A 16523-nucleotide genomic window follows, 5' to 3' on the forward strand; every position below is an offset into this window, starting at 1 on the left:
AAATATTATTAATAAAATTAATAAATTGTTTATTACTATAACATAAAATTAGTGCTTACTTATTGCCTCTGTATTGAATTAGGAAGGATTAGAAAGCCTGGCTATACCCAGCTGTGGCTTTATAAATGGGCATAAAATGGGAAAAAGACTCCAGATATGACCATATACAGAGCTGCTTTCCCCAAGCCATACAAATTCAATTATCAAGGGTGCTTTGCTTCTGGTGATCCTTATATCCTTCACTTGTGATGAAGTTATGAAATCTGGATCTGTATTCAGTGAGAATTTAATTAAAACCAACATATCACTGCGAAAAAAGGAATCTAAGAAAAAGGGATGGATAACGAGAAAGGGACAGTCTGCCACAGTGAAACAAACATCCTACTCAAAGAAATTTTAAGGAGTTTTGCTAGAGATTTCCTCCAGGCAGTGGTAATCCAGTAGTATATCTTTATGCAGGATGGGAGTACTACATAATTATATATTACTGATCAATGGTTTTGCATTGATCTTTCAAGTATATGCGGTTACAAATTTTTTTCTTCAATTATTTACTAGTTACCTGAGAAAACAGGTCCTTACTTCTTTAAGGAAAATCTCCACTCATCTCCAAAATTGTGTGGCATTATTGAGAAGTACCTAACTGAACTATGAGCAGTACCCTCCACTTTCAAAGGAGAATTGATGTATAAGTGGTTATCATTCTCATCAGTAATCTATTGTTATAACAGTTTTTCTGTTATGATGCAGTAGATTTAATTCATATCATTTTAAAATATATTCTTTGCTCTAATGAGGTGAGGTTTACTGATTTTCAATAATCTGGCTTTTCTTAATTTTATCAATAACAAGTAAACAAGGGATGACAGTCTTTATGGAAGAAAATTGCTTATTTAGCATATAAATATTACATATATTTTATAATTATTTTGAAATGCTAGAAAAGTAAAGTTAAATTTTTTTTTAGTTTTCTACTGATATTTTTTTTTGGTATTGTTCATTGCAGAAGTCAGCAAAAATAATGTAAAAGTATACTTTTGCTGTATATTATTACAATTTCTTTTTAAGTACAATATGCATTACTTTGTACCTTAAAGTATACAGTAATGATTTATTTCTTATTTCTGTTTACATGAATTTACACATCTTTTCAGAATGAAAACATCAATACTTACCATTGCATTAATACTAACTTCATCATTAAAATACCTAATAATCAGACATGATCTTTAGTTGTACTTGTAATTTTTTTATTATCATGTTCTGATTAACTTAATCTTTCAGCATACACAGCCTTGAGCAAAACATCTTTGTACATGTGAAATGTATGGTATTGCAATCATGTTTTTTTAATGAAGAACAGGCACAATAAGCAAATTTTATTCATTAATACATTTATAGGCATTATTATTATCATAATTTTTTGACTAATGTAATTATACATCTGTATAATTACATCAACAATAAAATAATCTAATTTTTTTTAAAACACAGAACTCAAAAAGAAGTAAAATTAGATTACATAATTTTATTTTTCGCTGAAAATGTTTATAAAATTGTTCACAATGGCTTAATAGAATAAGAAAAAATTTTATGTGGACACCCATGACTTCCTTGTATGCCTATTAAATTACATATACACATTTTTTCTAAATGAAAAGCACATAAAATTTTATTTCATTCATAGCTTCTGATATTTTTTTTATTTTTTTTTTTTATTGTTATATTGAATTATTATTTATTGTAAAAATATTTTTACAATCAGAGGTTAATGATTACTAATAAATGAATATATTTAAATTTAAAAAAAGTTAAAAAAAAGGAGATGAAGTTGGATTTGAACTGAAGTGCCTCTCTTTTGTAAAATCCAAATATTTTGTTAATTAAAATTTTATTTGGCTGTTACTCTGGAACCAATGAAAATAAATACCACTTATGATATATCGTTTAAAAGCTCTCAATGAGGGCTTATTATTGCAGTTAAGAAAAAGTCCAAAATCTAGATATTTTGAATTTTGGACTTTTTTTGGACACTTTTGGTCCAGTTGATTGCAATGAAAAGGAAGGTGCACAACTAATTGTTACAACAGATCTAAATCCAAAATTTAAACATCTTAAGGTAATCGTTTTTGAAATATGCAAGATACATATGTACATACGTCTGTATGTACATACAGACATCACGCCAAAAGTAGTGAAAATGGATTCAGGGATGATCAAAATAGATATTTACCTTGAAATCTGAAAACCGACTTTTTTGCAATCACAATACTTCCTTTACTTCATACAAGGAAGTAAAAATTAACAAAGAAAAAAATATTCTTCTGACAAATTAACAAAAAATTTGTATCATAATGTTTCCCAGTTTTTAATTGAAATAGTATAAATTTTATTTTTGATATGTTTATAATCTTACCTTATAAAAATAAACTACACTTATAAATAAACTATTATTTATCAAATTAAAAAAAGTATAACAATAATAAAATAGTACTGATTCACTGACCTGCAACAATTTTTTTACGCAGATAATTTTGAGTTATTATGTATTGTTTGGCGCTGAATCCAAATATACCTTGAAATTTGATCAAAAGGTTTCATTTTTTAATTGTAATTGTCACTAATAGAAAATTAAATTTGTTAAAACAATTTATGTTCTTTATTAAGACTAAATACTCGTTAAGTTTTGTTATAAGTCAATTTTTATATTCATAATAAACTTTGAATGTTTGAACATATTTATAAAAAACCATACTTACGAATGGCTCAGAGTGGAACAATTTGAAGGAGTTACCAGTGTGACTAATATGGTATTAATCATAGAATGACATCAAAACTAACTGTTTACTATGGCTCATTCCTTCTAGGAAAAATAAATCTATCAGAGTATTTTGATTAAATTAATAGCCTTTATAATGACATCATAATTGATATAATCATTTCTATCACTACGTTTTAATGTGTAAATACCTAGACTAGAGAATCAGTTTTGTTCTGAATTTCATGCAAAAATACCATATCTAGTATGGTCTTTTGTTTTATTCCTATTCTTGTTTGATACAGTTGTGTATTATTTTTGTTATAATTTTCTATTATTCTTTATAATTTTTTTTAAAATATGTATTGTTAGTAATTTACATACAAAAACATTGTGATTGTATAAATCATCCTAACAGTTTTTGCTATGTGTGTGATGAATTAATTTTTAAATCTCGTAGAAGAAATGTTATTCCTTTAGTTAAATAATTATATGAAGTCTTGAGTGCAAAATAAGAGAACTGGAAAACTGTTAGCTTCCTTAAAAGGAACCCAAGACTCTAATAACTATGACTGTATCTGTTGTAATTCGTGCATAATTATACTAAGCAGCTGGCTAAGTGGCAAGCCACAACAATTGGCTTTTGATGTTTCTATTGTATGGAGAGAGCCTAACAAATCACTATCACTAGATAGACTGTTATTTTTGTATTACAAACATTAAAGACATCACAAGTAAATTCAAAAGATCTTTTGTATATTCTAGTCTTTTTTCAACCATATCTATTGCACATTGAAGAATTGTTACCTGTTCCACTTCCTCCAGCAAAAATAAAATTCAGAAAAAAGTTTTGATGATGGAGAATCCTATGGTGATTTACAAAATAATGAAGTAAAAGAGGTGAGCACTGACTCTCACAAAATGACTCAAGCAGACTTTAATAATCTTGTTCATGATCTTAATCTGTTTAAAATGCAGTGAGAGTTACTGGCTTCTAGGTTAAATGGCTGAAATCTCCTGAAAGGCCGAAAGCTGAAATCAAAATGGAACTAAATTATGTTTTAGTTTTTTTTTCATGTTATTCAACAAGAATGTCTGCATCTGTTCTCCTTACAAGATAATTTAGAGTACTGTAATACCCAGCAAAAAAAATGAAGACATATAAGAAATATAGAAAATAAGATTAATAAGAAATATTTATTGAAGATGATACAGTATTAAAAGTATTCTTGGCACAAATGTAGAGGCCTAAAGATGATAGTAATTTTATCAGGATGGCTCAATTATTCTAAGTACTGTTGTTTCTTATCCAAGAAAGAGAGTAAAGACAGGAAAAACTATAACATTAAGAGAGACTGGCCAAAGAGAGAAGCACTCAAACCTGGACAGAAAAATTAATCTGTCAAGTTTTTCTAAATCCAAAGAATGTGTGTCTTCCACTAATACACATACATGGCTTGATGAAAAATTTAGTCAAATCAATGGAGTGTAATAGTCAAGGTTAATCAAAGAAGAAAAATTTGTTGTACTACAGATACATAAGCTAATGAAGGATTTGAATTTTGAGAGGAGTTAAAAATAATCTGAGAAAACAGCATCGGTAATATTTAAAAAGTTAAATCATTCTGGGCAAAAATGTTGAGAACTATGTACAATTGGTGAATTCTTCATTACTGGGATGCTATATGTCCCTAAAAATACACATATTAGCTTCACTTTTGTTTTTTTTTCCAACTAATCCTGACAATGTAAGTGATGAGCACAGGAAGGCTACGAACAGGATATGTCAGTGATGAAAAATTGCTACCAGAGCAAATGGAGGCTGAATATCTTTTCAGTTACAAATACAGAGTGAAAATGGGTCATTCCAGAGGCTAATGCAGGAGAAAAATAAAGAAAACCAGATAAAGATAATATCATACTACAGATTGAATAATACCTAAATAAAAATCAGTTTTTCATAAAATAAATATTATTAAAACACCCTGCCACATATTTAATTTTGGTTTGCAGATTTGAAATCAGCGTAAAAAATACTTTCAGACACATTTTATTGAATTCATATAAAAGAAAAATTTTTTTTTGTAGAACATGCTATAATTATTTATTGTAATATTGTGGTAGTAAAACACCTACACAGTGACTTTGTTATTCTTTCTTATCATCTGAACAATGTTCTCACTTCACTCAGTACATTTTAAAACCTACTTTACAGACAAACCAAATAAACATTCCATACTTCATTCTATAGTAATGTTTTTTTTTTTATTTTCTTTCAACGTGCATAACAATAACCCATAAAATGCTTCATAACTCACTTTCAAGCGTGAATACTAAGTAAGCAAAAAGCAGTCTGTTAAAATTAGCAAAATATAGTAAATCAACTCGTAAAATAACAAAATTAAAATTATATCTAATAATACAAAAAATTATGAAAATGAAGAAATAAATAGTTTCACATTAGTAAAATCATTGAAAAAAGACTATAGAAATAAAAAATCTCAGATAATCTGAATGCGAATATCTACAATGAAGAATTAAATATGAATTACTATAGTTATATTTTAGTTATTCTTAACTGGTTTGGATTTCCCATGTTATCTGCTTGCTTTCATTCTGAAGTCAATTAATTAATTCATCAAGTAGACATAATACCAAATGCAAGATGTAGTTGGTAAGAAATACAGGAAGAGTCAGAAAATTAAAAGCTAGCATAGAATGCTACATGAGATATACATACTGTGTGTTACTAGGCAGACAATGAGGTGAGATAATAATATTATAATAAATATGTGAAATGTTATCCAAGATTAACTATGTCAGTATATGATATATTTATTACCAAAAAAAAATCTTCATACTTAAGAGAAGGAAGATCTATCATTAAATTCACCATAAAATTTTTTCTATTCTTTGTAGAGGTAGATAATGTTTCAATAATTCTAAGTTTTTAAAATGCTAACTAAACTTTCAGTTTTATAAATAGATATTCTTAGTTAATAAAAAATGTACTAATTTATAAATTAAAACGTTTTTAGAGCTACATATTTACTTATTTGAATTATATGAAGTTGAAAGCCCATAAAGGCTCAGTAATTCTTTATGTTTTTCTAAATAACGCAATAAATTTAGATCTTAGGAAAAATCATAAATTAATTCATGCTTTTTTATGATAAAGAACTAATGTTATATTAAAAAAAACTGCAATTTTTGTTAATTTTACAGTGTAGCTGTCAGTTTGGGTGGACAGGATTTCATTGTGAGGAGCATACAGGTAAAAATTCATTTAAAAAAATAAATAGCATATTTAGTATTACTAATCTATTATTTATTATTATTTTCCAGTTATTGTTTTTATAGAAAGATCAAAACACAAAAATGTAAAAAAATTGTCTTGTATAAGTTTAAGAGAATAATTATAAATTGAAATGAATCTGAAGACCAATATTGTAAATTATTAGATGATCACACGATGATGAACAGCACTTCATTTCCTTCATTAAAAAGTTTTCATTTTATTCTTCTTCCCTTTAGAATCATTTATGGCTGGAAGCATTAATTGTTCATTAGGGTGGAAAGTTGATGAGTGCAAAAAATTACCTTACCATGTTATGGTAAATAATATTTAGTTTATTCTTCTTAGTGGAACTGTATATTGACAAGTATCAAGAAACAGCAATCTCCATGATGGTCTTTTCTGATCTTTTTCTTATAAATTACAGCATTCATCTCCCTTTCAAATCATCGAATATCTTTCTTCTTCCTCTCCCCCTCATACATGCAATCTTTCCTTCAGTTATTACTTTTTGAATTTAATTTATGTTTTTAATCTACTCATTCCATTTGTACTGTTCCATTTGTAATAATTATGATAGTTATATTTCTATTAAATTTTTCTGATTTCAGTCTATTACTGTCATAAATTAATGATGAAAGAACAGTCATTTAATTATAGATTACTAAAATATTATCTATAAGTTTCACATTTCCTATTAATTTCTTAATATCAATTCATCAACAGTATGCATTTTCTCTTAAAGAAAAACTATTTGAAGTAATATTTAAATGTAATCTACATGACCATTCCACAAAAAAATGATTAACTTGAAACAGCTATAAACTTTACTAATGAATACTGATCTGTGTCATCAAAACACTGACATAATAATCTTGTTTCCCTTATTTATTTTTGAAATTTGTAAATTTAATTTATTTTTAATAATTCTATAATGTAATAATAATAATAATAATAATAATAATAATAATAATCAGAAAATAATTCACTAGTATTTTTTTTTGCCAAATATTGTAATTTTTTGAGTCTTTATTAATACATTGTAAAAAATTACTGTAGGAAAATATTTATCATGAACACTTTTGTATTTTCAAATAAATCCTGAAATTTCAGTCTAGAGCATAGTAAATATGATCTGCTATAAATTCATTACAGTGATTATTATACTAACTAACCACCATATTATGTAAATATTAACACTAACTTTTTTTAATAGCTAATAATTTCAGTCATTACAAGGCTTTTTCAGAGAATTAAATTATCAGTGATAATATTGAAGTTCATATAGCATCCTTTGTTGCTGATTCAAACATAAGATACCAAAAACCTAATATTTATGTAACTGAAAACGTATATGGAATAGTTGGGAATTTAAACTTTAAAATATAAGAATTTAAAAAAATTATTACAACACATATGCAATATATTTGCCAATTTTAATTTCAAATCATATTCTTAATTATTATGAATAAAGACATGTAGCTAGAAAAGAAACTGTATAGGTAAATGTTCCTAAAGCATCTTCTTCCATTTTTTATTATTACTTTAAAATTTGTTTAAAAACATAATACTATATTTTATATTTATATATATATATAAATATTCATGAGCGCGCACGCACGCACACACACACACACACACACACACACGCACACACACACACACACACACACACACACACACACACACACGCGCGCACACACACACACATACAGAATGTATCACAAAGTTCTCCCGGGACTTTTATAAGCTACTTTACTTATGAATATAATGGAAAAAGTTCATATGTCCTAAAATGGTTCGTTTGCATGTTACAGCTAATGAAAGATTTCACACGGATTGCAGTTACCCCAGTGAAATGAGATTGTACCAAAATTTTTAGAACATTAATTATGGGGCAAAATTAATGACTTCTTACGGTTCTTGACCTGAAAAAATAAAATAGGTCCCAGAACTGTATCTGCAGTAGTTTATTAGAAATCTGGGGTGAAAACTAATAAATTGCAGTAAAAAACCCTGTTTTTTATGTTTGATGTACAATAACTTTGTTAAATGGGTAATAAATAACAAAACTTGTAGAGAATTTAATTTTGAACAAAATGGTGTAAGATAAGTTGAATAAAGCAAAGAAAAGTTAGAATAAATTAGAATTTTATTAAAATCCAAAATAAGAATATTAGTCTTCTGTTGCATTTTTTTACTGGATGGAAGTAACTGACTTCTGTTTGTATCTTTTCTTATTCTATTCTACCATTACTTTTTATGATTTTGGTTTTGGTTCTTGAAATAGAAACAAAGAATTTTATGTGGACACTACATGACTTCCTTGTACGCCTATTAAATTACATATAGACTTTTTTTTTATATGAAGAGAACATAAAATCTAATTTCATTAATAATTTGATATTTTTTTCATTTTCTTTATTGTTATTATTGAATTATTATTTATTGTAAAAATGTTTTTACAATCAGAAGTTAATAATAATTAATAAATTGATGTAATTAAATTTAAAAAAAGAGATGAAGTCGGATTTGAACCATTGTGCCTTCCCTTGTAAGATCCAAATATTTTATTAATTAAAATTTTATTTGGTTATAACTCTGGAACCAATGAAAATAAGTATCACTTATGACATATTGTTTGAAAACCTCACAATGAGGACTTATTACTGCAGTAAAAAAAAGTCCAAAATCCAGATTTTTTTGGATTTTGGGCTTTTTTGGACACTTTTGGACCAGTCGATTGCAGTTAAAAGGGGAGGTGCACAACTAGATGTTACAACAGTTCTAAATCCAAAATTTCGACATCCTACGGCTAATCGTTTTTGAGATATGCCAGATACATATGTACATATGTCATGCCGAAACTAGTCAAAATGGATTCAGGGATGATCAAAATAGATATTTCCATTGAAATCTGAAAACTGAAATTTTTCGTGATCACAATACTTCCTTTACTTCGAAAAAGGAAGTAAAAAAAAAGCAGACTTGGTATTGCTTTACTTAAAAGGCAGTGAAGGCTCTCTGTTGGTAGACTTTGGAAGCAAGGTATCATATTCAAATATGTATTAAATTATGCAAAATTTCATAAAGGTTGTAGTAATCATCTTTGTTATTAATTGGATTGGATTATTAATAGCATTAATATAACAGTTATCAGTAATATAATTTAATATTAAATAATTATCATAGTGATTATATTAGTTATTTCAATGATAATGTATGTGTTTCTCATATACATGAAAAGCACTTATAAAATATTACTTTAATTTTTTAAATCATTTATTTTTATTTTTATTAATAAACTTAAACTACCACCAAATCATGGTTTTGGTGGTAGTTATCTCTATGTTAACATTATATATCATTGTGACTACCTGCTGTCTATTATGGTGTGTTTACATTATTTACAGTATGTCTTTTTGAACAAATATTAACAGACAGTCAATTTTATAAAAAAAAGTAACATATAAATATCCAAAATTATTTGATAAATCAACATACTAATGGTTTTTTAAATTTAATTTGTTAATTTTTATTTTATTCTATAAATCTATCATAATCTTGAACATAAAAATGTAACATTGATAAAATAATACATTAATATTACTTTAACGATATGCATGTTAATAAGAAATTAGAAAAGTTTACATCATGTAATATATTTTCATAACTAGTACTTTTATATTTTAATTGAAATAGATCATAAATTTACTTAAAACCTTCATAAAAATAAGAAATAGAATACTTCAGCAGGTTAATGACTAGTGATTTCAAAATACTTTTTTTTTCTAATGTATCCTTAATTGTAGTTTGTTAATTCAATACATAATATTAATTACTTATATGTTAGTTAAAAATCAAAATTGTAACAAAAATCAAAACGTTTGCAATATTAAGATTAGAAAAGTAATTTTTTTACCATTACATTCATTTAGTTGCTAATTAATTATTAATGTAAGATAGGCTTAGAATTATTGATACTGTAAAGAAATCTCAAAGTGAGGATTATGTTACCTCTTAATATTAATAGTAGTCCTAGTAGAAATAGAAGTATAAAAGGAAAATGAAAATATTTTTGTGTGCACTTTTATAGTGAATAACATAATTGTGAAATTTGTTGTTAGTAATTAAACTTTGTTAAATCCACTAAAATTGTTAAATATATACTAAAGAACTGGTGACTAAAATTAGTTTCTACATACATTAATAGTTGTGTATATTTAAAATGAAATGACAGTCACTATATTTCAGTAAAATGGAAAATATTTTTAAAAATCAAAAAACGTGCTTTCATAATATTAAATATTTAGGTAAATATTTGTTTAAACATTTTTTAATGTAAAATTTTAATAACATTAAAAAATTGGTGAAAAAAAATTTTCATCCTTTTTGTTTTCATTATGTGTAAATTTTGTTTTTGGAAAGTGGGAATTTATCTTTGTATTTTAATGACGTGATATTTTTCAGTTATTTCTTGAAATGTGTACTTTAAAAAAAAAAATTATTACTAAGTAAAGCAGTGATGATAGGATCAAACATTAAAGATTAGCGAATAAAAAATATTAGTTTAAGTGTCAAAAAAAGGAAAGTATTATACCCTAAGTGATCGCACACAAATAAATATTTATTCCTGATTGTTGTAATATGCATATATTCTATCTTTTTCTAACTACTTGAATATGTAGTTAAGTCTGACTATACCTCAACAGTAAGCCTGTTAAAGTCAAACTACAGATATTTTTTTCATTAAATTTCAAGAAAGTTTAGCAGATGTTCATCTTTACACTTACGGAGTGCAAAATGCGATAGGGTTATAAATTATCTAAATCAGTTTTTTTATGATTGCAGTTCTGCGTGCTCAACTTATTGGTGATTTGCTCTTTCATTCTGTATGACATGTAACCTCGATATTTCACAAACTTTAATAGTTCTTAGTTCATAGCTTTCATATTTGTTTCCTTTCTTTTTCTATTTCTTTTCTACAATTTCCTATTTCTAAATAAATAACATACACTTGGTTGCTAAACAAACTTTATATGGGGGCCAACTTCCTATCGCATGTCATATAACGGGTGCGAAATGGATTTAGCAACACTGGTTAAATCTTAGGGGAGAATGAAAGTATCTTGTAGCATTAGTTTTACCATTCACTTACAATGGTGTCATAGAGCGATGCACACCATGCTTTTGCTGTTAAAGTGTATCACAAAAATAGTGACAGTTATGTTACCACATAGCAAGACTTTCAGAATAACTTCAATATTCCTCAAAATAATTTGATGCCTTCTGTCCATGCAATAAAAACTTCTAGAAACAGGCTCTACATTAAAAAGAACTGAAAGCCTTAAAAATTTGGAGACATAGAAAATATGCGAGAATGGAGCCTGCTCTACAGCAAACTCTTACTTAGTCAGCACAGCACATGCAGTATCATTAGGCATTTTTGACTGCAGTACCATCAGTATGCAGGTTGGGCATGTACTGAATGATGTTGATCAAACAAACTGATTAACTTTCTATCATCGGTTACTGGAAATGATAAATGTTAATCCACACTTTCTTAACAATCTTTTGATAAGTAATGAGGCTCATTTCCACCTTTCAGGTTTCATCAATAAACAAAACTTTTACTTCTGAGAAAGTGTAAATCTTCAAATATTACACGGAAAGGTTCTCCATAGTGTCAAAGTGACCGTCTAATGTGCCATTTTATAATTTGAAATTAGTATGCTTTCTAATTTTAAGTTACTGTAAAATTCCTTCAACCTGAATTAACATATCATCCTGTTAATCAAAATCATCAATATCTGTTATTTCAATAAGATGTCCTACAAGCCACACATAGCACATTTACACCTTGCACTTGTCACAGGAGTCTTTGACTCTTCAAAGACTTCCGTGACAAGTACAAGGAAATTGTTTCACAACTTAGTCATCTTCAAGAACGAGATTATTCCTTGACTCACAAGATAACCATGGTCTGTTTGCGACATTTTTCTTTAGTGATACTTGAAATCACACATTTTTCAAATACCCTCAAATAACTTCAAAGGATTCTTAAAGAACCACATCTTGAGTCCTTAAAAAACAGATCCGAGAAAAGGTGGCTTCCCCAAAAAATGCTATAGGTAATCTACACTCTATACTGTTGAAATATGTAAAACAAAATGATCGCCATTTTTGAGATGTTATTTTTAAACAACTGAAAGTCTGTTTTCATTTCATATACAATAAAAAGACGAATTAATACTTTTTTACTCAATTATGATGCATTTTTAGTTGCTCGGTTCATTGTGGCCCCCGTTATTTAGCTACGCATGGTACATAAAATTATATATAAGAAATATATCATTGACTGCCTGTAAATCAATTGCCTTTTATTTTTAAAGCAATGATTTTCTGTTTTTCCTTTACATCTATGGATATTTTGCCTATTTTTCATGTTTCAATTTATATCAACAACCAGTAAAAATTATTTCTGCTATTTTATTTATTTTTCTCGTCAAAAAATAAAAAAATTACTTCCTGAAAAACAGTACGACTAATTTCTAGAAAAAATATATTCAAATAATTTAGCGACTCATGTTACATTGTTATTAAAGCAATACATATTCCTCATTAAGTTTTTTTTTTTGTTTTATGAACTGAAATTCAAACTTGATTTTTTAAATGACGTAATCTAAATTATTGATGTTACTGTTTAGACATATCTGAATACTTCTTATATTTTTATTTTTATTAAAACAATTTAACAGTACATGAGTGAGAAATTACATAAATGTACATTTACTTCTAGTAGTAAAGTCATAATAATAAATAAAAGCTCATAAACAGAGTAAATGGTTTACTAGAGTATTTAAAAAATGTTTTCCACACTTCCCCACCCAGTATAGAATTTTTAATTTAATATTTTAAAATAATAATTATAATAATAATATTTACTTGAAAAAAGAGCAATTGCCATGATACAAGTAGTACAAATAAGCTTAGATATTGGTTGCTTATTCAATAACAACTCTCACGACTGATAGAATTTTTTTACCATGCAAAAGAAAATTATATTATTTTCAAACATCAAAAAATGTATATTCATAAAATATTTATGGTTCTGTTAAAAGCAATAAAATCGTAAAAAGAGATTAATTTTTTTCGAAAATTGTCAGTGCTTAATTCTAAAAAATGAAATGACAGTTTTAAAATTTGATCTGTTAAAATTACTGTGAAAACTTTTTCACTAAAACAAATATAAATATAATTTGTATCCTTTGAAATTATTTTTATTACCTTAGGTTTAATCCTAGTTATGTTTAATTATAGGGTTAGCTACATAAAATTACAATATAAGTATATTATTTTTTTTTTTAAATTATCTGTGTGATTAAAGAACAGTGATTTCTTTGCATCAATTTTTGCATATATACACATAATTAATTAAGTAATATAGCCTATTTCAAGAACAATTTACCAATTATTTTACGTAAGTTTAAAATTAATACGAAATTTACACATTTGTAAATATAAAAATAAAATTTTAGCGGAAATAAAATTTTATTACAAAAAAATATTAGTTTATTTTAGAAGTTTATTTGATTTTTGTATGTTAAAAATTGGTAGACTTTTGTATGTTTAGCTTTAATAAATACTTATTGCTAATATAGGTCAACAGTAGCTTATAGGATAAATTTTGGCATCATAAGTATATTTTTTAAATAAAAAAAAGACAAAACAAATTTATTAGTAATTTATCCTATAATTCATTAGAATTATTGGAGTTATGTAGAAGTCTATTCGATTTATAAATGACTGAAGCTTCAGGATATTAAATGACAATAATAAAAAAAAGAATGGTTAATTTCATAAGAATCATTTTAAAGTAGTTCGACCGGGAAATAAGATTGTGTCAACACTCTAAAATTATTTCCGATGAGTAATGATCATGGTGAAAAATTGTTTATTTTTTAATATTTCTAATTTCAAGCGGCAAATCATTTTTTACACGACTGCCCAAAAAGGAGTGCAACAATTTATTTCGGGTGTATGTATATATGTTCCCTCGTAGCAGCTCAACGGCTGAACCGATTTAGATGTATGACCACGCGTTGGATTCGTTACGTTACTGGGAGTATCATAGGCTATATATAATTTATGTTTAAATAAATTGTAAAAATTTGAAAAAATGAAATACAAAATTTTCACCTGCACGCTCTTTAATTATCTGATATTAGTAATTGCCCAATATTAAAAAGCACTGTTTGTCACCCGCACGCCTAACGCGCTCAGAATGTGCTATTTAAAAATCAGATGCAAATTTCAAAAACCGTGCTCAGAAGTTTCCGATTTCGACAGTTAGATGGCAAAATCTATTTTATTTTTTAGTTTTGTTTGGCAGTCGTGTTTTTTTTATTTTAATGATTTAAAACTCATTAAATTGTTACTGTATGCGTCATAAGTACTGAAAATTTATCTATCTGTGTCTTTTTCTTTCATCTTTACATAAGTAAATAATTATTATACAATTTAATAATATCAGTTTTTAATCCTATAATTATAAAATAGCATTAAAAGCAAAAAATGACATTGAACGGTAATATAATGTTTATTTAAAAAGCTATAAAAGATAGTAGAGTAATTTCAACTGAGTTATGTATATATTTATGTATTTTAATTCATTTTTTCTTTAATAATTTTTAGATTAACTACTTCAATAAATACTTTTAAAAATAACTTAACAGTCATTTTACAATCCTTTGAAAAAGCTAGAGAAAGTAAAGATGCCCACATCGCAAGTTAAATATTGCTATATTGCAAGTTTATATAAGGAAGGTTTATAATAATTAATTATTAAGATAAAATTAACTTTTTGAATTTTTCTCTAATTTAAATCATAATAGATAATATTAAATGATTAAAATACTATTAATTCAGTTTTTTTTAATTAATTTACATTAACTATTTTGCGTACATCTTTATTATCTATGACGAATAAAGCTAGATAATTCCTCATTAATTATCAATTCAGAAGTACAGTTCTTTCAAAATGAAGCGTATTCATATAAGGCGCAGCGTTATTCTATGGGTTTTTTCCGAAAGAAAGATAGTTTTTTAACAAATGACAATATTTTTTTATACTCCATGGATGAGATTAGATTATTTCTTAATCGTTATGCAATGCAGAATTATAAAATTATTTCATAAATAAATAGAATATTTATCTTGTAAAATCAAATTATATGTTACACTAACTTGTTATTTATTATTTATTAATAACAAAACAATTTCAAAAACAAAGTAAATAAATATATTACATAAACTGTAATTAATAAATAGAGGTTCTGAAATAATAATATTACCTAATAAAAATTAAACGAGAAACAGATGAATAAAAACATCAGATACGCCAGCCGCCATGGCGCGAGTAGTAGTGTCTCGGCCTTTCATCCGGAGATCCCGCGTTCAAATCTCGGTCAGGCATGGCATTTTCACGCGCTACAAAAATTTTCATTCATCTCAACCTCTGAAGCAATACCTAACGGTAGTCCCGGAGGTTTAAAAAAATCAGATATAAAAAATTTATATTAGTCAGTTTTACCACGAGCATACATTTTACTAACGTCGTTAGATTCCTAAAAAAAATTTAGTTTACCAAACCGCGATTTTACAATCTATTATGACAATTCAATTTTGCTTAAATACGATAAACGATGTGTTACTTTTAAGTAAAAAAAAATTAAAACTTCGTAGTAGCCCGGATGACGAATAACAACCTATTTTTTCTTAAACATAAAATAAAGTGATTGTATGTGATGTTTACTTCTTTTCATTTAACTACTAATGCAGATATAAAAATTTCACCCACCGAGTGGTCTAGTGATGAACGCGTCTTCCCAAATCAGCTGATTTGGAAGTAATGAGTTCCAGCGTTCAACTCCTAGTAAAGTCGTTATTTTTATACGGATTTAAATACTAGATCGTAGATACCGGTGTTCTTTGGTGGTTACATTCCAAATTAACCACATATCTCAGGAATGGTCGAATTGAGATTGTACAAGACTTACACTTCATTTACACTCATACATATCATCCTCTGACATAATACCTGAACGGTAATTCTCGGAGGCTAAATAGGAAAAACAAAGAAAGATATAAAAATTTCAGATTTCTAAAATTGGCTAAATCTCAGTGATAATCCCTTCTCCAAAATATCACATATGATCTACCACTTTGGTAAGTAGATGTTCTGTAATTACAAAAGTGTCTCAATCATTGAAGTAAATACGTTACTTCCATTACTATTTTAAAACTACCGGATCAAAATAAATAAACGTCTGTAGTATCACGCAATATGGTAATAAGTTCCTGCTAAAAATCAATTTATTTTTTACGAGATTATTTTATATTTAGACACATTTGTATAAAAGAAATCAATATAATAAATATATAATCTTTTTATCATTCACATTTTTCCAT

General features: G+C 26.6%; 1 protein-coding gene across 1 annotated transcript in view; it reads left to right on the plus strand.

Annotated features, from left to right (window-relative positions):
* The window catches only part of eys (eyes shut), a 96271-nt gene that overhangs the window by 34062 nt on the left and 45686 nt on the right, over positions 1 to 16523 (plus strand). The window contains exon 8 of the mRNA XM_075357709.1: positions 5984 to 6032. Coding sequence (XP_075213824.1) covers positions 5984 to 6032 — 49 coding nt within the window. The remainder of the gene's footprint in view (positions 1 to 5983; positions 6033 to 16523) is intronic.

This window comes from Lycorma delicatula, chromosome 2 (assembly GCF_047948215.1).
Source record: "Lycorma delicatula isolate Av1 chromosome 2, ASM4794821v1, whole genome shotgun sequence".
Lineage (NCBI taxonomy): Eukaryota > Metazoa > Arthropoda > Insecta > Hemiptera > Fulgoridae > Lycorma > Lycorma delicatula.